Genomic DNA, 26,920 nt, shown 5'->3' on the forward strand with positions numbered 1-26,920 from the left:
ATCTGGACCTCTCCTAGCTCGCATTGCTCCTTCAGGGCTGATTTTACATCCTCCTCCGTAGTAATCTCGTCCAGATCTTTACACCGGAGAGTCGCTTCCGGGCACAAGGCTCTTACTTCCACCTTGTTTCCGAGGGCTTTCTCGGTAAGCTCCTTGTACGAGATGCTGCCTGCTTTGGGGTTTCTTTTCAGCTCGAGGAGCATCTCACCATTACGAGTGCGCCTAACCTTTTGCACGTCTTCCCCTAGCTCCTTAAGATCCGGGTTCATCCGCATAGCGCGTAGGACTTCGGCGTACGAGTCGTCGCTCGCTTTGACGATGAGAGCCTCGCTCTTATTCCTCGTCCTGACGACATTACGTTTTTTGGGCGGGTTTTTCTTGCTCGCTTTCTCCTTTTTTTTGCCGACGACCTGCCATTCAGTGCGGCTGTTTACCGCGTCGGTTGCTTCTGGTGGTAGTTTAGCTCCAGTGACACGGGCATCCTTGTGTCTCTTGGGACCACCTGGTCTAGCATCTCCTGGCGATGCCCTTGGCCTCTTTGGTGTGAAGAAGGGCGTGGACTGCATCCCAGGGGGGACACTACTCGCCGTGTTGACCTCCCTCTTAGCTGTGTCGGCTTCAGCCCTTTGCATTTGCGCTGCGCGACGTGCCTCTAAGGCAGTTTTCGCCGCTAACAACTCCTTCTCCCCAGCTTCTGCTCTCTGCACTACGCTTTTCCACTCCTTGACAGCTGAACCAAGAGCGCCTTGGAGCTTAATCACCAACGCCTTGATGTCTTTGTGCACGTTGCTTCTCTTATCCACATACTCGTGCAGCTCGTCCACCAACTTTTTCGCTGCCTCTACCCTCGGTGGTTTTGGTGGTTTCGTCCACGCGCTATACTGCTGCTGACCCTGCTGCTCGTTCGTGTGCTGCTTTTGCACCTGCTGGGTTTGCGGCGGCGGTGTCCTCACCAAGCCACTCTTGACAAACGGATTTGTCACTTCTTTCTCAACTTCGATTTCAATTACTTCCATTCTTCAGGGTCCCCACTCCGGGCCGCTATCTCCACTCGTTGTAGTAGTCGCTTATGATCCCTAGGTTATCTTTGCGAGCAGGGAGGCCTAGCGAGGGTTGAACACGTACCTTCATAGGGTTCGTGTCCAGGGCCGGATCAGCGTAAGCCAGGAGTGCTCTCAACTGGGCCTACTACCCACCTTAATTGGTGCGAGTATTGAACGTACCCGGAGGCCTGCCAAGGTTTTAACGGGACGGAGGCAGACGTACTGTTGACCCGCTCGCCGTTTCAAGTCGGTATCACCCTTCCTTACTCAGGGAACAGAACAGCACGAATGTCAGCCCATCATCGTCATCCGATCCGTTATCCGCATCATGTCCGTTGTTGTTCGCCGTGGCCAGTATATAATAATCAGGGTCTTACTGGTATCGAACCTGATGTGCCGGTTGGCACTCCTGCTGGGCTTGTGTGCTTTGAGCGGTACACAGTCGCTTTGCTAGGGCCTACTTGCGGACACATGCAGCTTTTTATAGGAGTTCAACAGAGCCCACTGCCGAACCCCACCACATCCTAGGCAGGCCCCCTAACTCGCAGTGGCCATGGGGAGGGGTCGTTAAGCCCTTGGACTAGTCCCTGCTGCCCCATATGTATGTATGTATGTATGTATGTATGTATGTATGTATGTATGTATGTATGTATGTATGTATGTATGTATGTATGTATGTATGTATGTATGTATGTATGTATGTATGTATGTATGTATGTATGTATGTATGTATGTATGTATGTATGTATGTATGTATGTATGTATGTATGTATGTATGTATGTATGTATGTATGTATGTATGTATGTATGTATGTATGTATGTATGTATGTATGTATGTATGTATGTATGTATGTATGTATGTATGTATGTATGTATGTATGTATGTATGTATGTATGTATGTATGTATGTATGTATGTATGTATGTATGTATGTATGTATGTATGTATGTATGTATGTATGTATGTATGTATGTATGTATGTATGTATGTATGTATGTATGTATGTATGTATGTATGTATGTATGTATGTATGTATGTATGTATGTATGTATGTATGTATGTATGTATGTATGTATGTATGTATGTATGTATGTATGTATGTATGTATGTATGTATGTATGTATGTATGTATGTATGTATGTATGTATGTATGTATGTATGTATGTATGTATGTATGTATGTATGTATGTATGTATGTATGTATGTATGTATGTATGTATGTATGTATGTATGTATGTATGTATGTATGTATGTATGTATGTATGTATGTATGTATGTATGTATGTATGTATGTATGTATGTATGTATGTATGTATGTATGTATGTATGTATGTATGTATGTATGTATGTATGTATGTATGTATGTATGTATGTATGTATGTATGTATGTATGTATGTATGTATGTATGTATGTATGTATGTATGTATGTATGTATGTATGTATGTATGTATGTATGTATGTATGTATGTATGTATGTATGTATGTATGTATGTATGTATGTATGTATGTATGTATGTATGTATGTATGTATGTATGTATGTATGTATGTATGTATGTATGTATGTATGTATGTATGTATGTATGTATGTATGTATGTATGTATGTATGTATGTATGTATGTATGTATGTATGTATGTATGTATGTATGTATGTATGTATGTATGTATGTATGTATGTATGTATGTATGTATGTATGTATGTATGTATGTATGTATGTATGTATGTATGTATGTATGTATGTATGTATGTATGTATGTATGTATGTATGTATGTATGTATGTATGTATGTATGTATGTATGTATGTATGTATGTATGTATGTATGTTTTTTTTTTTTTTTTTTTTTTTTTTTACAAGGTGAAATACCTACTTATGTACTTTCCCAGTTCACGCGCTCAGTAGTTGTCAAGCTACCGCTATTGTGAACCAGCGAGTGGGACTGGCTGAACCTTACCCACTAAAACACCTTGGACATCTTGCCTTGATCCCCCCGGAACTAAGCTAAGCTCAATACTTCGGGGGAGGCTGTGCTCATGCACTTCTTCGTTTGGGAGAAAATGAGCTCCTGCTCTCTACATACATCTCGGCTGTGCTCATGCACTTCTTCGTTAGGGAGAAAATGAGCTCCTGAGTTTCTATCTTTATCCCTCTCGATCCACCTTTGGCGCCTCGACAACCCAATGCCGCTACGTCGCGCCGCACTACTCAACTGATCCCCGACGATGGATCTAGCCTACACCGACTGAGAGTTTCCCCTTGTACGCCACGCGGGACACCCGAAGGAGTGCCGAGGTCTGTTCTGCGATTCCGGTTGGAGCATGGCGTCCGGTTCGCTGATGCCCCGACGACTCGAATCGGTGTTGTGGCGTCTGCTCAACTAGTCCCCGGTGATGGTTCTAGCCTACACCGACAGAGAGTTCCCCGACGATGGAAGTTCTCCCGAAACCGACGTTTTCGATACCCGTCTACGGCCCGACCGTAAGGATGCCTGGGTCGATCCAATGATGCCGGTTGAAGGATGGCTTCCGGTTCACTGGTGCCCCGACTATCTTAACGGTGCTACGCCACGATCTACTCGTCTAATCTCCGATGAAAGATCTAGACTACACCGACGGAGAGTTCCCCGGCGAAAGAGGCTCTCCCGACACCGAGTCCCCTGTTGCACCACTCGGGACACACGACAGAGTGCCGAGGTCGGTCCAGCGATTCCAGTTGGAGCATAGCTTCTGGTTGGCTGGCGCCCCGACGACACAAGTCGGTGTTGTGGTGGCTACTCGACTAGTCCCCGCCGAAGGACCTAGCCTACCGCGACAGAGAGTTCCCCGACGCTGGAAGTTCTCTCGAAACCGACGTTCCGAAACCGGTTTACGACGCGCCTACTCAACTAGCCCACGGTGGTGGGTCTAGCCTACCCGACGGAGAGTTTCCCGGCGAAGAAACCTGTCCCGAAAACCGAGCCACATTTCACACGCTTCGTCCGTCTTCTTAGGGTGCCGAAAACAGTCCGGCATTTTTCGTCTTTGGACCTAGGTCATTTGACGCTGCTCTTCTCGCCAACTCCTCTGCAGTGTGGACATAATCTGAACAACTGTCCGGTTCACCGCGTTCCATTTTCCTTCGTCACTGCACATCCTTTGAACGATGTTCTCCACGCTGACATCGGCGCCAACGATGGCAGTCATTTCGCTACGCGGTTGGATAAACCGTGGGCAACTGAATATTACGTGCTCTGGCGTTTCTTCTGTTTCCTGGCACTCAACACACAACGGCGACCTTGCGTGGCCAAATCTGTGCAAATATTGCTTAAAACAGCCATGTCCAGACAGGAATTGCGTCAGTTGAAAGTTTACCTCGCCGTGCACTCGAGTTGTCCAAACCGACAGGTTAGGAATTAATCGATGCGTCCACCTTCCCTTCTCCGCGTTGTCCCACTGCTGTTGCCATTTAGTGAGCGTGTTGGCACTCTCTCTGCTCCGGGCTCGTCCTGTGCCTCGATCCCTGTAGCATAAGCTATCCTCTTCCAGTAGCAGACAGATGGGGATCATTCCGGCTATCACGTGCACAGCGTCTGTCGATATTGTTCGGTACGAACTTGTCACGCGCATTGCCATCAGTCTGAAAGTGCGGTTCAACTGGGCTCGGTTCCTTGCTGTTGTCAATGCCGTCGACCACGCTGGAGCTGCGTATCGTACGATCGATGATGACACGCTCGCCAGTAACCTCCTCTTGCTACTGACAATCGCGGAATTATTGGGCATAATCCGAGATAACGCCAATATCACCTTCATTGCCTTCTTGCATATGTAGTCAACGTGACTGTTAAAGTTCAGTCGATCGTCCAGTATAGCGCCCAGATGCTTGACCTCACGCTTCGAATTGATGATGCACTCACCGACCGAGATGCTCGCATGTTGCACCGCCTTTCGGTTGCTGATGATGACCATTTCAGTCTTTTCATGTGCCAGCACAAGCTTCTTTTCCCGCATCCAATTCTCAACGACGTCTACTGCCTCCATGGCGAGAACCTCCACCTCTTCTCGAGACTCGCCGATTACTAGGAGCGCCACATCATCCGCAAAGCCGACAATCCTAACTCCCCTGGGCAGATTTAGCTTCAGCACTTCATCGTACATAATGTTCCACAACGTGGGACCCAGGATGGATCCCTGTGGAACGCCAGCCGTGACAGACATATTTATGTATCCGGCGTCTGTCTCGTATATCAGCGTCCGGTTCTGAAAATAACTTTTTAGAATCTGACATAGGTACTCTGGTATCCTCAACCTGTGCAGAGAGTCGGCTATTTCTACCCAGCTGGCACTGTTGAAAGCGTTTTTCACGTCCAATGTGACCACCGCACAGTAGCGGTTTCCCCTTTTCTGCTGCTTCTGGGCCTTTTCCATGGTTTCCATGACCACTCTTATGGCTTCTACAGTGGACCTGCCTTTCCGGAATCCGAACTGCATGTTCGACAGACCGTTCTCGCTCTCAGTGTACTTTGTGAGCCTGTTAAGGATCACTCTCTCCAGCAGTTTTCCGACTGTGTCCAGCAAGCATATAGGCCTATATGCTGACGGATCGCCAGGTGGTTTGCCTGGCTTTGGTAGCAGCACCAGCTTCTGCCGCTTCCAGATGTCAGGGAAACTACCATCCTCCATGCATTTTTGGAATGTAGTCCTGAACATGTCTGGATTCTCCAGAATCGCAGCTTTAAGGGCCACATTTGGAATTCCGTCCGGGCCTGGAGCCTTCTTCACCGGTAAGGCTTTCGCTACAGCAAGCAGCTCCTCGTTTGATACTCGGATTTCGTCGCCGCGGACATCCTGTACGTCGTACAGTACTGGCGGCCATATCGTAGGCTCATGCTTCGGGAACAGGGTCTCGATGATAGTTTTCATCCTTTCCGGGCACCTATCCGGTGGAACTGCTGGACCTTTCATCTTTGCCATGGCCATCTTATAGGCATTACCCCATGGATTCTCGTTGGCGTTGCTGTTCAGCTCTTCTAAACACTCTTTCTTGCTGAGCCTGATTGCCTTGGTGAGTGTGGCTCTTGCTATTCTATAGGGCAACCTTCTTTCCTCCCTTTCGCCGCTGTTTCTAGCTCTCTGCATCCTTCTCCTGGCATGTAGACAACGTGCCCGCAGGTCAGCGATCGTCGAATTCCACCAGTACGCCGGACGTCGCCCATTTCTGGGTTTTCCCATTCTAGGCATGGTTGCATCACACGCACGTGATAGTGTTGCAGTCAGCTCTTCCGCGCTGAGGTTTATTGTGTTGCGCTCGAGCCTCAGTGCTTCCACAAATACGTCCTTGTTAAAGTTCGCTGTTTTCCACTTACGCTCACCAAACTGCGTTCTGCTTGATTCCACCTGCGAGTTGCGCCCAACACAATACCGGATCGCTTGATGATCGCTGTGGGTGTATTCTTCGCACACTCTCCAGTCCATGCTCCCTATCATTCCCAGGCTGCAGAAAGTGACATCTATGATGGACTCTCGACCATCCTTACGGTAGGTGGTGGTGGTACCGTCATTGGCAAGATCTACGTTCAGCTTAGCTAGGGCCTCCAGAAGACTGCTTCCCCTTGGGTTCGTGAGGCGGCTGCCCCATTCGACCGCCCAGGCATTGAAGTCACCAGCTACTACTACTGGTCTTCGGTCGGTTAGCTCTTCCGTTAGTTTGTCCAACATCCGGTTGAACTGCTCGATCGTCCAACGTGGAGGTGCATAACAACTACAGATGAAGACTCCGTTGATTTTGGCTATAACAAACCCTTCATCTGCGCAGTGCACCACTTCTTGAATGGGGTATTTTCCCACTGCCCATATCGCTGCTGTTTTGGCTCCGTCTGATGTCCAGTTTCCATCTCCGGGTGGAATTTGGTATGGCTCCGAAATTATCGCAACATCGCATCTATGTTCCGCAACAGATTGCCGCAGAAGATGTTGTGCCGTATCACAGTGGTTGAGGTTGATTTGCACTACCTCCACTGGGACTTCGTTGCACTCGCTCGTTTGAAGGCTGGGCATCTGCTACCGCCTGTAGGATGTTTGTTATCCTCCGTGGCAGCGCAAATTAGGCATTTCGGAGGCTTCGTGCAATCTTTTGCCTTGTGACCTTCCTCGCCACACCTTCTGCATAGTTTGCTCCTATCCGGCCCTTGACAGTTCCGTGCGAAGTGACCAAAACCCAGACACTTGAAGCACACGTCCGGTAGCTGGGAAACGCTCAGTGGGCACACAGACCAACCCACACATATTTTCTCCACTTTCAACGCTTTATTAGCTGCATCTACTGGCAGCTTAATTGAGGCTACCTTGGTGCCGTCAGGTCCATTCCTGATACGGATGGTCATCTGGACCTCTCCTAGCTCGCATTGCTCCTTCAGGGCTGATTTTACATCCTCCTCCGTAGTAATCTCGTCCAGATCTTTACACCGGAGAGTCGCTTCCGGGCACAAGGCTCTTACTTCCACCTTGTTTCCGAGGGCTTTCTCGGTAAGCTCCTTGTACGAGATGCTGCCTGCTTTGGGGTTTCTTTTCAGCTCGAGGAGCATCTCACCATTACGAGTGCGCCTAACCTTTTGCACGTCTTCCCCTAGCTCCTTAAGATCCGGGTTCATCCGCATAGCGCGTAGGACTTCGGCGTACGAGTCGTCGCTCGCTTTGACGATGAGAGCCTCGCTCTTATTCCTCGTCCTGACGACATTACGTTTTTTGGGCGGGTTTTTCTTGCTCGCTTTCTCCTTTTTTTTGCCGACGACCTGCCATTCAGTGCGGCTGTTTACCGCGTCGGTTGCTTCTGGTGGTAGTTTAGCTCCAGTGACACGGGCATCCTTGTGTCTCTTGGGACCACCTGGTCTAGCATCTCCTGGCGATGCCCTTGGCCTCTTTGGTGTGAAGAAGGGCGTGGACTGCATCCCAGGGGGGACACTACTCGCCGTGTTGACCTCCCTCTTAGCTGTGTCGGCTTCAGCCCTTTGCATTTGCGCTGCGCGACGTGCCTCTAAGGCAGTTTTCGCCGCTAACAACTCCTTCTCCCCAGCTTCTGCTCTCTGCACTACGCTTTTCCACTCCTTGACAGCTGAACCAAGAGCGCCTTGGAGCTTAATCACCAACGCCTTGATGTCTTTGTGCACGTTGCTTCTCTTATCCACATACTCGTGCAGCTCGTCCACCAACTTTTTCGCTGCCTCTACCCTCGGTGGTTTTGGTGGTTTCGTCCACGCGCTATACTGCTGCTGACCCTGCTGCTGAGCCTGCTGCTCGTTCGTGTGCTGCTTTTGCACCTGCTGAGTTTGCGGCGGCGGTGTCCTCACCAAGCCACTCTTGACAAACGGATTTGTCACTTCTTTCTCAACTTCGATTTCAATTACTTCCATTCTTCAGGGTCCCCACTCCGGGCCGCTATCTCCACTCGTTGTAGTAGTCGCTTATGATCCCTAGGTTATCTTTGCGAGCAGGGAGGCCTAGCGAGGGTTGAACACGTACCTTCATAGGGTTCGTGTCCAGGGCCGGATCAGCGTAAGCCAGGAGTGCTCTCAACTGGGCCTACTACCCACCTTAATTGGTGCGAGTATTGAACGTACCCGGAGGCCTGCCAAGGTTTTAACGGGACGGAGGCAGACGTACTGTTGACCCGCTCGCCGTTTCAAGTCGGTATCACCCTTCCTTACTCAGGGAACAGAACAGCACGAATGTCAGCCCATCATCGTCATCCGATCCGTTATCCGCATCATGTCCGTTGATGTTCGCCGTGGCCAGTATATAATAATCAGGGTCTTACTGGTATCGAACCTGATGTGCCGGTTGGCACTCCTGCTGGGCTTGTGTGCTTTGAGCGGTACACAGTCACTTTGCTAGGGCCTACTTGCGGACACATGCAGCTTTTTATAGGAGTTCAACAGAGCCCACTGCCGAACCCCACCACATCCTAGGCAGGCCCCCTAACTCGCAGTGGCCATGGGGAGGGGTTGTTAAGCCCTTGGACTAGTCCCTGCTGCCCCAATGTATGTATGTATGTATGTATGTATGTATGTATGTATGTATGTATGTATGTATGTATGTATGTATGTATGTATGTATGTATGTATGTATGTATGTATGTATGTATGTATGTATGTATGTATGTATGTATGTATGTATGTATGTATGTATGTATGTATGTATGTATGTATGTATGTATGTATGTATGTATGTATGTATGTATGTATGTATGTGTGTATGTATGTATGTATGTATGTATGTATGTATGTATGTATGTATGTATGTATGTATGTATGTATGTATGTATGTATGTATGTATGTATGTATGTATGTATGTATGTATGTATGTATGTATGTATGTATGTATGTATGTATGTATGTATGTATGTATGTATGTATGTATGTATGTATGTATGTATGTATGTATGTATGTATGTATGTATGTATGTATGTATGTATGTATGTATGTATGTATGTATGTATGTATGTATGTATGTATGTATGTATGTATGTATGTATGTATGTATGTATGTATGTATGTATGTATGTATGTATGTATGTATGTATGTATGTATGTATGTATGTATGTATGTATGTATGTATGTATGTATGTATGTATGTATGTATGTATGTATGTATGTATGTATGTATGTATGTATGTATGTATGTATGTATGTATGTATGTATGTATGTATGTATGTATGTATGTATGTATGTATGTATGTATGTATGTATGTATGTATGTATGTATGTATGTATGTATGTATGTATGTATGTATGTATGTATGTATGTATGTATGTATGTATGTATGTATGTATGTATGTATGTATGTATGTATGTATGTATGTATGTATGTATGTATGTATGTATGTATGTATGTATGTATGTATGTATGTATGTATGTATGTATGTATGTATGTATGTATGTATGTATGTATGTATGTATGTATGTATGTATGTATGTATGTATGTATGTATGTATGTATGTATGTATGTATGTATGTATGTATGTATGTATGTATGTATGTATGTATGTATGTATGTATGTATGTATGTATGTATGTATGTATGTATGTATGTATGTATGTATGTATGTATGTATGTATGTATGTGTGTATGTATGTATGTATGTATGTATGTATGTATGTATGTATGTATGTATGTATGTATGTATGTATGTATGTATGTATGTATGTATGTATGTATGTATGTATGTATGTATGTATGTATGTATGTATGTATGTATGTATGTGTATGTGACAAATAATATTCCTCAATTTTATCAGATATGGCTAAACCGATTTTCAGATTCGAATGAGAAGCCTTACGGTCGCATAGGTCGTATATATTCAAATAAGAAGTACTTCCGGAATCGCTCCCATTAAAAACCAACAGGACGTACAAACTCTACTAGTTTTTATTCAAATTAGGAATAACGGATTTGAGTCCAGTTTAGACATTTTTTTACGGTTTTTGTTTCGTCGGTTTAAGTGAATCTAAGTTTGTGGAAATCGGTCAAACCATCGCTGAGAAAATTAGTGAAATCCTTTTAAAAATATATGACCATTATTTTCGGTGCATCCGGAACCGGAGACCGGGAACCAAGATAGCCGGAATCGGTTTGTTTAGTTGCCTACTGATAATGGTTATCTATTTGTATAGTTTAGAGACCAGTTTAGAAAAATTTTTACGTGCTTTGTTTCGCCGGTTCAAGTAACGGTGAACAATATTGAACACACTTTGCCCTATAACTCCGGAACCAGAAGTCGGATGCAGATGATATTTAAGAATTTCGTATGGTGCAACAAGACCCTTCATTTGAATCTAAGTTTGTTATAATAGTCGATTTTACAATAGATTGCGTAACCTTTCTCTGTTAAAAAAATTAATAATTTCTATCGCCAATGTAAAAATTTGTCGACAAAGTGTTGGTACAATACAATACAAACATTTTCTATCGCTAGATTGAAAAGTGGACCAATCTTACGTCCAACGAAGAATACGAAGCACACTGATGTTCCAGCTATAGCTATCTTGGAGGGCATATTCAGGATTTGAGGTCATCAAGAAGACTGTTCTGGCCATTTGGAACCTTTTCCCATCGTCGCACTTACCCACTAGAACTAACGATGCCGTGATTAATCGCGCTTCTGTAAGTAATGCCTTTCACATAACGTTATTAAACCATAACTAAAATCTCAACAACATTAAATATCCCAGCAAGCACAGTTCATATCGAACTAGTAGCTCACCTTGATCACACAATAAACACTACTAATTCAGAGATTGCAATGCATTTTAAAGTGTTCATGTCTTCGACATGTTTTAGCCTTTCTCATATAGAAAGGCTATGCAATCACTGTGAAATCGACTTTTTAATCGAGGCTTCCATTCGATTCAGCTCGACGAACTGAGCAAATGTCTGTGTGTGTCCGTCCGTGTGTGTATGTGTGTATGTAACAAAAATATGCACTCACTTTTCTCAGAGACGGCTAAACCGATTTTCACAAATAAAGATTCAAATGAAAGGTCTCATAGTCCCATAGCCTGCTATTGAATTTCATTCCGATCCGACTTCCGGTTCCGGAGATATAGGATGATATGTACCATAAAAATAAAAAAAAATTTAACTCACTTTTTTCAGAGATGACTCAACCGATTTTCACAAATTAAGATTCAAATAAAAGGTATTATGGTCCCACAGATTGCTATTGAATTTCATTTGAATGTGACTTCCGGTTCCGGAGTTATATGGTAACATGTGAAAATTTGAGAAAAAGTTTACACTCAATTATCTCTGGAACAACTCAACCATTTTTCGCAAACTAAGAGATGAAAGCTCTTATAATATCCTAAAAATTTGTAGAACATTTTATCTAGATCCGACTTCCGGTTCCGGGAATAAAGCGTGATAAATGGAAAGTTATCAATTTTATTAGTATTTTTCCACGAACGATGGTTAAAAACAGGTACAAATCCCATAAAACTGTCTTATAAATTCTTCTAGTTTGCAGAGCTTGTTAGTTTGTGGGCATGAAAACTTAATTCGGCACTACTGGTCCCCTCTTTTCCTGTTCCGAGAGCACCGAAAGTGGAGAAGAAAATCTAGTAAAACTAAATTCACTTCGATTTCTCTGCGATACTTGAACCGAACCGATTTCCACAAAGTTCATACTGTCTTTAAAGCTACTGTGAAATTTCATCCGGATCCGACTTCCGGTTCCGCAGTTACAGGGCGATGAGTGTCAAAGTTTTCATATCGCCATATAGAGTGACAATATGTACAACACCGAAAGTAGAAGAGAACACAAAACGAACAAGGCGTGCTTTGTTCTATTTCGTACACGTTGTGTAGTGATGTCAATAATAATAATAATAATAATAATAATAATAATAATAATAATAATAATAATAATATGTAGGTCATATTTGTTGATAGTAAACGAACCTACTATGGCTATTCCATTCATCTGAATCCGGTTTCGGAAGAATTAGAAATAGTGATTAAATACTGCAAAAAGGATCTCACTCACTTTTCCAGGAAATGGCCAAATCGATTTTCACAAACTTATAGGTTCAAAAGAAAAGTCTTACAGTTTCATACGGAATTCCTTAATTTATTGAGAATACTACTTTCGGTTCCGGAACTACAGGGTAAACAGGATTTATAGAGTTTGTGAGATTAGGTCTGAGCAAATTTTCCTATTTCTATTCAAAATGCAGTTGTTTTTGCAAATTTCACGGTTATATTTATGATGTAATGAGTAATATGAGAAAGGCATCATTACACCACTAGATGGATTAAAATAGGTTTTTTTGTTTAAACATTGTCTAGAAACCCTTAGACGTGAATTCTCTAGTTCGTATCGTATGCAAAATAATTTTTTTAACTCATTTGTAGGTGGATTATTGACAACTTTGGTGGAATTAAAAGAATCGGTCTATATCAAACAGAAATTCTTCTGAAGAAATGGAACACCAAAATCAACCCAGAAGCACAAATCAAAACCTGTTTTAATCCACCTAGTGGTGTAATGATTCTCTCATCCATAATACTGTGGTATGCTATTCAAAATGTTTCTCTTCGAAAATAAGGAATTGTTTGTCCATTAACTAGTATAACATACAGAATAAAACAGTGCTTTGCTCGCGTTGGTCATCCTTGAGAAAACGAAGTGGGTTCACTATTATAGGTACTTCCAGCACCGGAACCCGATAACCTGTATAATTGAAGTCGGTTCGTACTACCACCAACTAACATGACTTCAAACTCTACTAGTTTTTATTCAAATTTTGGCATCGTATTCTAAACGACGGTTGAAATTTTTGTTGAATCCGAAAGTATGCAGTAATTTTTGGTAGAACCAGAAGACCTTTCATTTGACCCTAAGTGAGTGAGATCCATTTTTGAGTATATGACTCGTTAATCGAAAACCGGGAACCAGGAAAGCCAGAATCGGTTGGTTAAGTTACCTACTGATAATGGCTACCGATTGGTGTAGTTTTGAGTCCGGTTTGGAATTTTTTTCATTTTTTTTTTCGCCGCTTTAAGTGAAGGTGTACTATATTTAACACTCTGATCCCTATAACTCCGGAACCGGAATGCAGATCCAGATGAAATTCAAGAATTCTATATGGGACCATGTTTATATGTCATTTGAATCTAAGTTTGTGAAAATCGGTCAAACCATCGCTGAGAACATTGAGTGAGATCCATTTTGGAATATATGACCATTGTTTCCGGTTCTTTCGGAACCGGACACCGATTACCACGATAGCCGGAATCGGTTTGTTTTGTAGCTTATTGATAATGGATACCGATTGTTTCATGGTTTTTGGTTTCGCCGCTTCAAGTGACGGAGTATAACATTTAATACGTTTTACCTCCGGAACCGGAAGTCAGATCCAAATGAAATTAATTTATTTGAATCTATGTCTGTGGAAATCACTATGATCACATGATCACTATTTCCGGTGCTTCGAAGACCGGAAACCAGGATAGCCGGAATCAGTTTGTATAGTTGCCTACTGATAATAGCTATCGATTTGTGTAGTATTGACTCGAGTTTAGGAAATTGTTTGCGGATTGACATATACACACACATACATATACACACTAAAGAATTGCGCAGCTATATGAACTGAGTCGAATGGTATATAACACTTGACCCTCCGAGTCGATTTTTCAAGTGATCGCATAACCTTTCTATATGAGAAAGGCGAAAACGCGTGTTTTGTTATGATTGGGACCACTGTGGTAGGCAAAGATCTTCAATATCACAGGTCAATGTAAAGAACAAACTCGACAAATTATTTCAATCCAATAGGCAATCAGATAACCAAGAAATGATAAACAGTGCTGGCGGCGAATATCGCGCAGCTAACTCAGAACCAAGCCCGACCCTAAGTAGTTCCGTTCACTTATTACAGGACGGCAGACCCATTAAAAGCCGGGCCGACTTTAAAGGCAATAAAAAACAAACTATCACTTTTTATTAAGATTTAAATTGGGTGTTTAGCCACAAGTGGTGACTTTTCAGCCCTATTATATACATGATTTGGTTATTACCACGAGGACATCATTTGCTTCCGCAATTCTGAGATTTTTGTGTAGGGAAAATTCTAAACCTACTTGTATTGTGTAATGGGGAAAAGGAACTTATATACTAACTTACTAACTAATACAGAGAGCGAATCGATTTAATTGAAGATTGCATCGATTTTTGTCGGAATTTGCTTATAATATTATGTGACATTACATCCAATGGTTCTATATTTGTGAGTATGTGTAACTCATTTGTACTAAACCAGGGAGGACGCTTCAAAATCATTTTCAGAATTTTATTCTGAATCCTTTGAAGCGTTTTCTTCCTGGTGGAACAACAACTTGACCAAATTGGTACTGCATAAAGAATGGCTGGTCTGAAAATTTGTTTATAAATTAACAATTTGTTTTTTAGACAGAGCTAAGAATTTCTGTTTATAACATTTAATATATTTATTAAACTTTGCTTGGATTTTTTCAAAGTGATCCTTGAAAGTGAGTTTTTTGTCATACGTTAAACCTAAGTATTTAGCTTGATCAGACCATGTCAATTCCAAGCCATTCAATTTAAGAATGTGATTATTGTTTGGTTTAAGAAAAGAAGCTCTTGGCTTATGAGGAAAGATAATTAATTGCGTTCTTGCTGCATTTGGTTTAATTTTCCATTTTGACAGATAATCACTGAAAATATTTAAACTTTTTTGTAGACGACTGCAGATCATTCTTAGATTTCTACCTGCGGCTAACAGACTTGTGTCGTCAAAGAATAGCGATTTCTGACAAACAACGGCTAGATTTGGAAGATCAGAAGTGAAAATATCATACAAGATTGGAGCTACACTCGAACCCTGCGCAACACCTGCTCGTACGGGTAGCAATTCAGATTTACAATTCTGATAGCTAACCTGAAGAGTACGATCAGTTAAATAATTTTGAATCATTTTGATCAAATAGATAGGAACTGGAAATCAGACATTTTTGCTATTAAATCTTTGTGCCAAACACTGTCGAATGCTTTTTCTATGTCTAGAAGCGCAGCTCCAATGGATAACCCAGAAGATTTATTTGCTTTTATCATGTTCGTTACTCTGACAAGTTGATGAGTAGTTGAATATTTATGACAAAATCCAAACAGCTCTTGTAAAAAAATTGAATTCTCATTTATATGAGACATCATTCTCAACAAGATAGATTTTTTCAAAAAGCTTACAGAAATTAAATTTTCATTTCGCACAAGAGTAAATCTATGCTTAATTTCTTTTTGTTAATCCTTGACTATGTTTTTCATAGTAGGGTCACGAGAACGTTGATTTTGTCGTCGACGAATATTCTTCAACCGAATGAGCAGTTGAAGATTGTCATCGATGATAGGAGAATTTAATTTAGTCTGAGCTTTGGGAACTGCAAGATTTCTAGCTTCGATAATGTAATGATTCAAATTATCAATTGCTGTGTTGATGTCCGCAGAATTTTCTAAAATAGTTTCATGATCCACATGATTTTCAATGTGAGATCTGTAATCCAACCAATTAGCTCTATGACGGTTGAATATAGAACTAATTTAATTGATTATAGCTTCGTTGGAAAGTCTGAACGTTACAGTAAGATGATCTAAGTCAAAGTCAGCATGTGTAATCGGTTCACTACAAATGTGACTTTGATCTATTAGATCCAGATCAATTGTAGACGGGTTTTTCACGGAAGAGAAATAAGTCAATCCGACTGGGATGGAAACAAGTCAATCCACTGGGATGAAGAACTGTGAAGATACCAGCTGAGAGTTGATTATGAAGTATTTTACCATTACTGTTATTTTGCCTACAATTCCACTGGACATGCTTAGCATTTAAGTCCCCTATTACGAAAATTTTCGGTCGATATCTTGTGAGTTTTTGCAAATCCCCTTAAAGAAATTTAATTGTTCGCCGGTGCATTGGAATAGCAAATATGCTCCAGCGATGAAATAAATTTCATGAATGGTTTCAACTTCGATTCCCAAGCATTCAATAACTTTAGTATTGAAGTGGCAGTGGCAACTCCACCACCCATTCTAGTAAACCTGTCAAATCGATGAACCACATAATGTGGCTTACTTTTCAATTTGACATTTGGTTTACGAAAAGTTTCTGTCACAATGGCAATATGAATTTTGTGAACGTTAAGAAAATTATAAAATTCATCTTCACTCGATTTCAAAGATCGAGCATTCCAATTTAAAATATTACAATAATTATTTAACATCACTGTTAAATTTTGAATTATAATATTAATTGCAATTTGCATTATAATATTATTTGCAAATTACCATCCATTTAAAAAAGTTGATCTTGTAGGTAGATCATTTTATTTTCAGTTATATCGCCTAAATCGATTTCATTTAAAGAAGCGAATGGCATTGAAGGAATATTGGTAGGTAGACTGCCATTAGAACTGTCATTAGAAGAAGATGATTTGGCCGATCTACCTATTAATAAATTGTTTTCGTTAAAAAATTAACTGCAAGGCGTTCCTGTGTTTTGATCATTTACATTAGAAGAATTAAGTGGTACATTTCTATCTGTTACACTACCGTAACTGACATTAGAAGAAGCTGATGACGAGGTCGATCTACCTGTCAATAAATTGTTTTCGTTAGAAAACGAATTGGAAGACGTACCTGTTTTTTGTTTTAAATTCGAAGAAATAAGTGCCTTAGAAGAATAAGGCGTGGTATTTGTAACGGTTTTTTTGATTTGTTTTGATTTTGATTGTAAATTTAAGGTCATTGATTTGGTTTGTTGTCTAAGCGAACGAGCGTTTAAATTTTTTTCCCTGACAGGACATTTCAAATAATTGGATTTATGATTTCCATCGCAATTTGAACATGAAAATTTATCAGTGGTATCATTCATTGGACAAACGTCTTTCGAATGCGATTCACCACAATTCAAGCTTTGTATATCCATATGAGAATGTTTGGTTCCATGGCCGAAGCCTTGGCAACGACAATGAGATAAGTTTGCAATACGATTATGCCGTTTATAAGTTTCCAATGAATTTTAATGTGGGTAATGAAACGTATTTTTTCTAATGTTTTCAAATTGTTTACGTCACTTCGATTGAAGTGTATTAGGTAAAGTTCATGGGAAATTCCAGAGAGTGGTTTAAAAGTACCATTCGCTCTTTTTTTTCATAAGTATTACTAGGGAAGGGGCAAAACCAAGCAATTCTTTTAGTTCATTTTTAATTTCATCAGTACTTTGATCATTTGATAAGCCTTTCAAGACAGCGTTGAAGGATTTATCTGATGTTATATCATATGAATAAAATTTATGAAGTTTCTCGGACAAATATCGGATAAGACGTTCGTAATCTTCCAATTCATCAACCAAGACTCGACATTCTCCTCTTCGTCCGATTTGAAATGAGACTTTTACTTCCGGGAGAAAAGTAGGAAGCTCAGTACGGAATGCTTTGAAGTCGGAAATTATCACCGTCACTGGTGGTATAGATTGTTGTTTCTTCCCAAAACGACTAGCGTCCATTTTGGGAATTTTTGAAGAATTTTCTTCTATGTCGCTACAATCGGATTCAGGAAGAATCTCGTAAATATTGTTAGATGGCATAGAATCAACGGAAGGAAAATCCGTCCGTTGTCTTTTATTTTTACATTCAGATTCTATAAGATCATGAATGTTATTGGAAAAATGTTTAATAACGGATTGTGATTTATTCCGTATTGAATTTTTTTTAGCCTTAGGCTTGTTGCCTTTCCGGTTGGACGCAGGCATTTTTGAAATGAATGAAATTTTAAATTAAATTAACTAGGCTAAATTAGTCTTCGAGTAGACTCCTAGTTTGGAAAAATCTTGATAAAGACTGATTTTGTGGTAGTCTTACTAAAGACTGATTAGTTCAAAGAATAATTCTTTGAATAGCTAGCCTTAAAAAAGAATGATTGATTTCTTAGTCTTGGAAAAGACTGGTTATATTAGAACATCAATATATGAATTAAAAAAAAAATAAATAAATATGGAAAAATATGCGCTCACTTTTTCCAAAAATGACCGAACCGATTTTCACAAACTAAGATTCAAATAAAAGGTCTTATGGTATCATAGTGTGCTATTGAATTTATGTGGATCTGACTTCCGGTTCCGGAGCTACATGGTTACATGTGAAAATTAGAGAAAAAGTGTGTATTCAATGATCTTTAAAACAGCTCAACCGATTTCACAAACTAAGATTCAAATGAAAGGTAAAACATTTCATCCGGATCCGACTTCCGGTTCATGAGTATTTTTTCACAAACAATGGTCAAAAACATAAAACTGTCTGATAAATTCTTCTAGTTTGCAGAGCTTGTTAGTTTGCGGGCACAAAAGCTTAATTCGTCCCTATTGGTACCCCCTTTTCGTGTTTCGGAAGCACTGGAAGTGACGCAGAAAAACTTAAAAAAATAGAACCCACTTCGATTTCTTTGCGATGCTTGAACCGATTTTCACTTATCCCGATTTGAATTAAAGCTTATATTATATTTAAAGCTACTGTGAAATTTCATCCGGATCCGACTCCGGGTTCCGCAGTTACATGGCGATGAGTGTCAAAGTTCACTATATAGAATGACAATATGTACTCCACCGGAAGAAGAAAAAACACAAAACAAACGATGCGTGCGTTGTTCTATTTCGTACACGCTATGAAGAAATCGATACCGTTACAAATGTCTGCTACTAGTGTGTAATATGGGTAGAAAACGGTGCTGCGATTGATAAAAATTATAGCTATTTTATGATCAGTATGACCGAAAGAATAAACGAATGTTAATGAATTCAAATTTATTTTAAACAATATGAAATTTTCACATCCGATAATAATAATAATAATAATAATAATAATAATAATAATAATAATAATAATAATAATAATAATAATAATAATAATAATAATAATAATAATAATAATAATAATAATAATAATAATAATAATAATAATAATAATAATAATAATAATAATAATAATAATAATAATAATAATAATAATAATTGAATTAATCGAAATAGAGTACGAGATAGTAAGACTAGGTTGAACTAGGTTCAAAACTGTTCCAATTTTTAGGTCGTATTTGTTGCTGGCAAACAAACCAACTTCGGCTATTCCGTACACCTGAAGCGGGCTTCGGAAGAATTGGAAATGGTGATTATAAACTGCAAAAGGGTCTCACTCACTTTCCTTCAAGATGGTAAAATCGATTTTCACAAACTTATAGGTTCAAAGGAAAAGTATTACAGTTTCATACGGAATTCCTAAAGGCTATAGCAGGATAAGCATGTAAAATCTGCCCCCAAAGGGAATTCATATTGTTATACCACATTCGAAAGGTAGACTGACTAGACTGTATACAATTTTCTCAAAGTTTCAACCCTTTAATTGCCATATTGACGGAGCTAGGGTGGTTATATTGATTTTTATTTTATTTGATTTTTGAAGAAACTGCTTCTCCGAAAAATTTGAAAAAAATCAGGCATGTTTAAGGCATTATGGGGATGCTTTACAATTTTTTTCAAAATTTTTGAAGATGTATTTCTTTCATTAAAAGGTACTAGAAAATTTTAAAACATATTTTTTCCTTCTCTAATTTTTGCACCACCCTGGATTTTTTAGTGATAAATAAAGAATTTTTGGACATGTTAAAGTGGTATGTTTCCATATTTTTTAAAAATGTGGACGACCAAAAAATTTGATTTTTTTCTAAAAAATTAATAACAGTCGACCCTGCGTCCCCATCAAATTCTGAGAGAAGGAAACGCATGGTGCTTTTTTCTAGTAGTTTATGTAACTCAAGCGCAGGGCTTAGAAATCAAAGTAACGAAAAGGAGGAAATGAGTTTCAACCTTTGCATAATACATACACGATCATACTTCGGGTACAACCTAGAAAGCTACAAAGCAAGAACTTACTGTTATGTGATTCATAAATGAATGGTAGTAATATATGAACGTTGCGAGTATCACACATATGAAGTTCGGTTACGGCAGTCACGAACTAGAGCGGGTGTCAGTTTGTTATGTGTTGCTGATGGATGTAATGAAAGAATATTGAAAGAAAGAATGAAGATTTCATTACAGCGTCAAAAGTTATCATAAAGATATGTTATCGAGGGATGTCTATAGTTTTCTGGAAAAATGTGTGATAAAGATAAAGTTGGAATTTTGTGTTTGAAAACGTCAATCGAATATCTTCATGATGGTTTTCATGGTTTGTAGACTGATAGCGCTATATATTTTTATATTTATTCTAAAATTTGAAACAACAACAGATATAAAAAAATAGTGATGCGTTATTTTTCGTTTTTGAGTTATAACCTTTGCATAATTTCAAATCAAGCATTTATCGACCATATCTATTAAAAACTTGATTCGCTGAATCGATCTCTTTAATTTTTAGGCATATTGTGTTGAAAGCTCCATATTTTCCAGAAAATATCTGAGAATACATAATTAACTCAGTAAGTGATTTTCACTCTCAGAGGAACGCTTCCAGGTTTTTACAGGTTTAATAATTTTGTTCAAATTGCGAACGGGAAGTTCTAGTAAGATAATATTATCAATCCGAGAACGAGAGCAACAAGTATCGGAATATCGTAGCTCTGGAATAGAAGCTTTTGAAAAGGATGTTCTGCCAAGTAATTTTGGATTCAAAGCTTTATCACGAGATGACCCAATTGAGACACACAGATTACAAAAAAGCTATTCGGGCCGGTAATAAGTCTCATTTTTGAAAGCTTACAAGTACTATATCGAGTACACTACAAATTCGACTGGATATTTGGGAATCCAGCGCCGTTGCTGTGAATGCGTTATTGGCAATAGAACTGTTGGTTGCTGTTCACACGAGGCCGCCATTATTCACTACCTTTCCTTATGCTCGGTTTTTATCCAGAATTGTAAGACCGGCGAAAATATTGTCAGAAATGCTTAAATCAGAACAGCTACCAAGTGACGATGATAATTCTATAAAATAAACGAAAAGAATCAGAGAGAAAATGTGTGCATTGAAACAGCAATGTATTTTTATAACATTTTTATCCCATTTCCTATTTAAATGAAAAATGCAGTCAATAATTTACAGAAATTTTTTCGTGACCTTTCTTACATGAAACTTCTTAATCATTTCATAAAGACAATTGAAGTTTCAATTTAATAATTGACCCTTTTGAGTCTTAGTTCTGACTCCTACTGCGTCCATTAGTTCATCCAAAAGCAAAATTTTATTAAAAATGATGTGCTGATAAAAGAAAACTCCAAGTGGGTTATGAAATCAACTACAAAATGTATAAAAATTTCAGCTTATTTTAAAATTTATAGCAGTTCATCGTTTGGTTTAAATAATATGATATTTAAAAAATAAGAGGAATATGCTCTATTAAACTCAAATTGATGTGACTATATTAGTATTATATTAGTATAAGAATTCTATGTAAAAGTGATGCTACGGCGAAGAACAACTTATGTAAATTGCATTAAGAAATAAACGTATTTATGGAAAAACAATTCTAAGAAATCGATTCCAACCTTCATCAGTGGCCACTTTTGTTTGACACCAATATAAAAAAAGAAAAAAATAAATTCACTGCTGTTTCAACTCGCTATGTATTTAGTGAAATGTACAGAGCTGGCAAAAAGAAAACCGCGTTGTACGAGACCCAACAGTGCAAAACGATTTGACCATTTCATGAAACACTATCGAATCATCGAATTATATACAGTCACTCGCTCTAGTTCTTGACTGCCGTAACCGAACTGCATATGTGTGATACTCGCAACGTTCATATATTACTACCATTCATATATAAACCACATACCAGTAAGTTCTTGCTTTGTAGCTTTCTAGGTTGTACCCGAAGTATGATCGTGTATGTATTATGCAAAGGTTGATACTCATTTCCTTCTTTTCGTTACTTTGATTTCTAAGCCCTGCGCTTGAGTTGCATCATAAACTACTAGAACAAAGCACCATGCGTTTCACTTTTGAGAGAACTTTATGGGAACGCATGGTCGACTACTACTAGAAACTGCTAAGATAAAGCACCATGCGTTTCCTTCTCTCAGAATTTGATGGGGACGCATGGTCGACTGTTATTAATTTTTTAGAAAAAATTAAATATTTTGGTCGTCCACATTTTTAAAAATATGAAAACATACCATTTTAACACGTCCAACAATTCTTTATTTATCACTAAAAAATCCAGGGTGGTGCAAAAATTGGAAGAGAGAAAAAATATGTTTCAAAATTTTCTAGTATTTTTTAATGAAAGAAATACATATTCAAAAATTTTGAAAAAAATTGTAAAGCATCACCATAATACCGTAAACATACCTGATTTTTTTCAAATTTTTCGGAGGAGCAGTTTCTTCAAAAATCAAATAAAATAAAAATCAATAGAACCACCCTAGCTCCGTCAATATGGCAGTTAAAGGGTTGAAACTTTGAGAAAATTGTTTCCAGCCTATGACCTTTCGAATGTGGTATAACAATATGAATGCCCTTTGGGGGCAGATTTCACATGCTTATCCTGCTATAGCCTTTGTTGTAGATACTACAACATTTTAATTTAAAACTTTATTTGTACTGATGATGATCGCTAGAAATCCTACGATTATGAGAAAAAATAGGTTTACCATTTGAAAACAATGAGTATTTTTATTCTCATGTTTACTAGTGAAACTTACTTCAAAATTGAACCGCGGCTCTCGAGAAGAGCCTTGGCTCTCAGTATTGCTCAGATCTACTGAGAACCATAATTCATCCGTGCTGCCTCTCAAGTTTGATAAAAAAATTAATTTTTTTATCTAAATAAAATGAGTTGAGTTCAATTTTATTGAATCATAAAACTGAAGAAATCAATACACGTTTAAAACCCATTCTGAAATTTCATGAGCATAGTTCCGAACAGAGATGGCATTTCACCAGAGTTATACACGCTAGAGTCAGATTTTTGCCACACCGAGGATGAAAAAACGAAGCACCGCACAAAGAGGAAGGCGCACTTCTTCTCAGTGTCGAATAGACAGCATTTGAGTGTGTGCTTGTGGTTAAAGCAGCTGGCGCGAGTGAAACACATTCTCTTCGCATGAATCGCTCACACGCGCTCTAGTCTAAATACACCCAAGTGACCACTGGCGCGTGATTGTGAGCGAACACTTCTGTGAACTTCAATTAATAGAGAGTAGATCTGGCCTTGCTATGAAAAATTTGCAAGGAAAACCGAAAATTTTACGATAAATTGTTTTATTTTGCTGATTTTGCGTGTCCACGCTTCATCTACGAAAACCATACAGCAGAGTGCTCACCGGCGTGTACACCTCTGTGAAAGTATCTGCATCCTCCTCAGAGAATTTATTAGCTAATGTTCTAGCACTTTGGTGCGATCCAGTGGAAGAGGTAAAAGGAAATAAACAAACGCACTCATGATGCGTGCACACTTACACAACAGTGGTGTATAAATGTAAAAGAGAAGAGCTCTCGTTGAAGTTGTCAGTGCGAGGGGAGAAATTTTGCTTGCTCTTCGTCACACAGAGGAGATAGACATCTCTGGTTCCGAATGCCGTTCAGTGTGCTGCTTATTTCAGTGGCAGTGATGCCAAATAGTAGTATTGTCATTTCCGTAGATTGACATTTTTCTCGGAAGCGCTCGCGATGGAAACTTTTTATTTCTGTTCGCCAAACAAAACTGTTTCCCGTAGTTCTCCGTTGATAAATTCAAATACGGAAGATTTCCGCAGAAAAATCCAATTTCTGTAGATTTTGTCTACGGATCCGTAGGTCCGTAGAAAATAAGATATCTTTAATAAGCTGCAGATATTTTTTCACCTCCAGATATTCAATGGTACCCGAAAGATTTGCAGATTTTTTTTAAAGATTTTCAATTGAATTATTGAAATCTGTAAACTTTGGAAACTTCATTGACCTCGTAAAAACTGTATAATTTTCCACGTTCCTAGGAGCATTATGCACTCATGCAGATTTTTTAAAGCTATCAGCAGACATTTCAAATTTTGACCTGCCATCTCTGTTTACCTCAATTAACTTTTTTATCTCTGTATTCGAATCGAGCCCTCACGGTTATGAATGAAATTTCTAGCGATTGTTTAGTGGTTTCACGAAAATTTTGAGAATATTGCAATTTTTTTTACAACCTGATCCGATTGCAACTGAAGAGAGCGGAAGCGTGAAAGCGTAAGACAACTTTTTATCTATTTTCTTATACCCATCGCAATGATTGTTTTTGTACAACTTTAAAGTACTGAAAACATGTCGACCAGCACCAGTGCGATATGGTATCATTTCGAGCGGAAATAAATGGCAAGTGATAAATTCTCAGGCATATGCCATTACTGCAAAAAAAGTCTCGCATTGTCTGGAGGATCAACAGGAAATATGCGGTGGCATCTTTCAACAATTCATCCAACAATATGCGTGGAAAGAACAGCATCGTCAGAAACTTCAGAGAATTTTAGATCTGGTTCTTTGCCAATTCCTTCTGAAGGGTCCACGCCTAGTTCATCATTAGCTCCTGCTGGATGAACAACATCGATATTCATATATTCATATTGATATTCAGTTGCTCTAGATGATCTGTAAAGAATTTCACCCCGTTTCGATAGTCGAAGATGAGGTATTTAAAAAGTTTGTAGGATTGTTGTGTCCCTTCTACAAGCTTCCCAGCAGCTGCCGGCGGTTTATAATAGTTTTTTAGCTGATGTGCAAAATAAATTAATCGATGCTCCAGCTGTGTGTATAGCATGCGATGAATGGACCAGCATAAATAATACAAGCTTCTATGCATTAACTGCACATTTTTTCAACTCTAATGTAGAGCTGAAATCTTTTTTTGTTGGAATGCTCGGAGTTTCCCGATAAACAGACTGCGTAGAATATTTCGAAATGGGTTACCACAGTTTTAATACGATATTCCATAAATTTAAAGTTAACTGCTCTTGTGACTGATAATGCCTTAAACATGAAGCTAACTACCACACTTCTAAATGTTCGTCATTTAGGGTGTTTTGTTCATTCGCTTAATCTTATTGTTCAGTCTGTCATTTCATCATCAATTAAAGCAATTAAATCGTTAACAGAGAAAAATTGAAACAGGATGTCCCTACTCGTTGGAATGCTACTTACGACATGTTCGACAGAATATTGCGACACAAAGATGCTGTTGTATCTACGTTAGCGCTTTTGGATTCATATCTCTCGTTGGACTCAGTTGATTGAATAATCATTGAACACTCTGTCGACTACAGTGCTTTCTTCAAGTTCTCTGAAGCAGGCAATTTCATTTTTCCTTGCATTTTTATTTGTAGTTATATCTTTATTTCGAACGTGTGCATTTCTGACTTTTTAAGTCTCTTCAACAGAAACACAGAAGCCTTTTTGTGTAATTTAGCTATACAATTCATATATTTGTGCTGTATTTAAAACCAAATGAAAGCTAGGATTAATACAATAAGGACAAGAAGAAATTTGATTCCCTCTTCGAACCTTTGCCGATGTTACTATCTTTAAAAATGTATTTTTATTGAACGATCAGTAAAAGTCAGCACAAAAATTTTACAAGATAGGTTCATGAAAACAATTTGTGTTTTCAAATTCGTTTCGTTAATGCAAATATAATTCTTCAAGTAAAAAAGGTCTGGATGCCAGATGACGAATTGCACCGTTCGAAAAGGTTATCGAAAATTTCAACGAACTCCTAGCTGGATAAATTATAGTCAGTTGTTCAAATAGATAAATAATTCATCTATATGCAAAAATAATACTTATGCAGGTGAAAGAGTTCTTTTGTCGTGAATACGACTTACTTTACTATGCGGTGCCTTTTCAAAATTATCTATATGGAAGAATGGGCAGAACTTAATCGTGAATATCTCGACTTGTATTAAAGGCAGCAACATAATTCTTTCACCATTTCATCAAAAATATGATCAGGAATTTAGGATAATATTTTGAACAGTGTGAGATAACCACAAACAAATCAAAAATTAGGTTTTCTGAAAATTTTAAAACAACGCGGAAAACTCTTTACCTTTGCTTGGGGTTTTCGCGCAAGGACGACGATTTTGAGGTAGTCAGGCACATATCTTCAACTGAACGTGCTGATGGTTTTTGCATTGAAGAGAAAGAAAACAAGTAACGAAAAGTGGACAACATTATATAAAATCAGCCGCTCTAATAGCTAAATGTTATCTAAAGAACTATTAGGATTACTTCTTTTCAAATCGAAGGTAGAAATCATCAGTTTAGTGAAAATCCAAAATAATTTGATTTGGTTCGTGCACTTTTCGCTGTGCAAAAATC

The 26,920-nt window shown here is 39.0% G+C and overlaps 2 protein-coding genes across 6 annotated transcripts in view; both read right to left on the minus strand.

The window, feature by feature from the left end:
- LOC131436301 (WD repeat and FYVE domain-containing protein 3) overlaps positions 1 to 26,920 on the minus strand; it is a 1,204,110-nt gene that overhangs the window by 423,358 nt on the left and 753,832 nt on the right. The window lies entirely within an intron of this gene.
- Positions 7,028 to 8,788, minus strand: LOC131436303 (uncharacterized). The gene has a single exon (XM_058604956.1). The coding sequence runs from the start codon at positions 8,426 to 8,428 to the stop codon at positions 7,028 to 7,030; it is 1,401 nt and encodes a 466-aa protein (XP_058460939.1). The 5' UTR covers positions 8,429 to 8,788.

Source organism: Malaya genurostris, chromosome 3 (assembly GCF_030247185.1).
Source record: "Malaya genurostris strain Urasoe2022 chromosome 3, Malgen_1.1, whole genome shotgun sequence".
In the NCBI taxonomy this organism is placed as follows: domain Eukaryota; kingdom Metazoa; phylum Arthropoda; class Insecta; order Diptera; family Culicidae; genus Malaya; species Malaya genurostris.

What these genes read in the sequence shown, in the direction of transcription:
- LOC131436303 (XM_058604956.1), bottom strand. Translation starts at nt 8,428, where the DNA reads ATGGAAGTAATTGAAATCGAAGTTGAGAAAGAAGTGACAAATCCGTTT.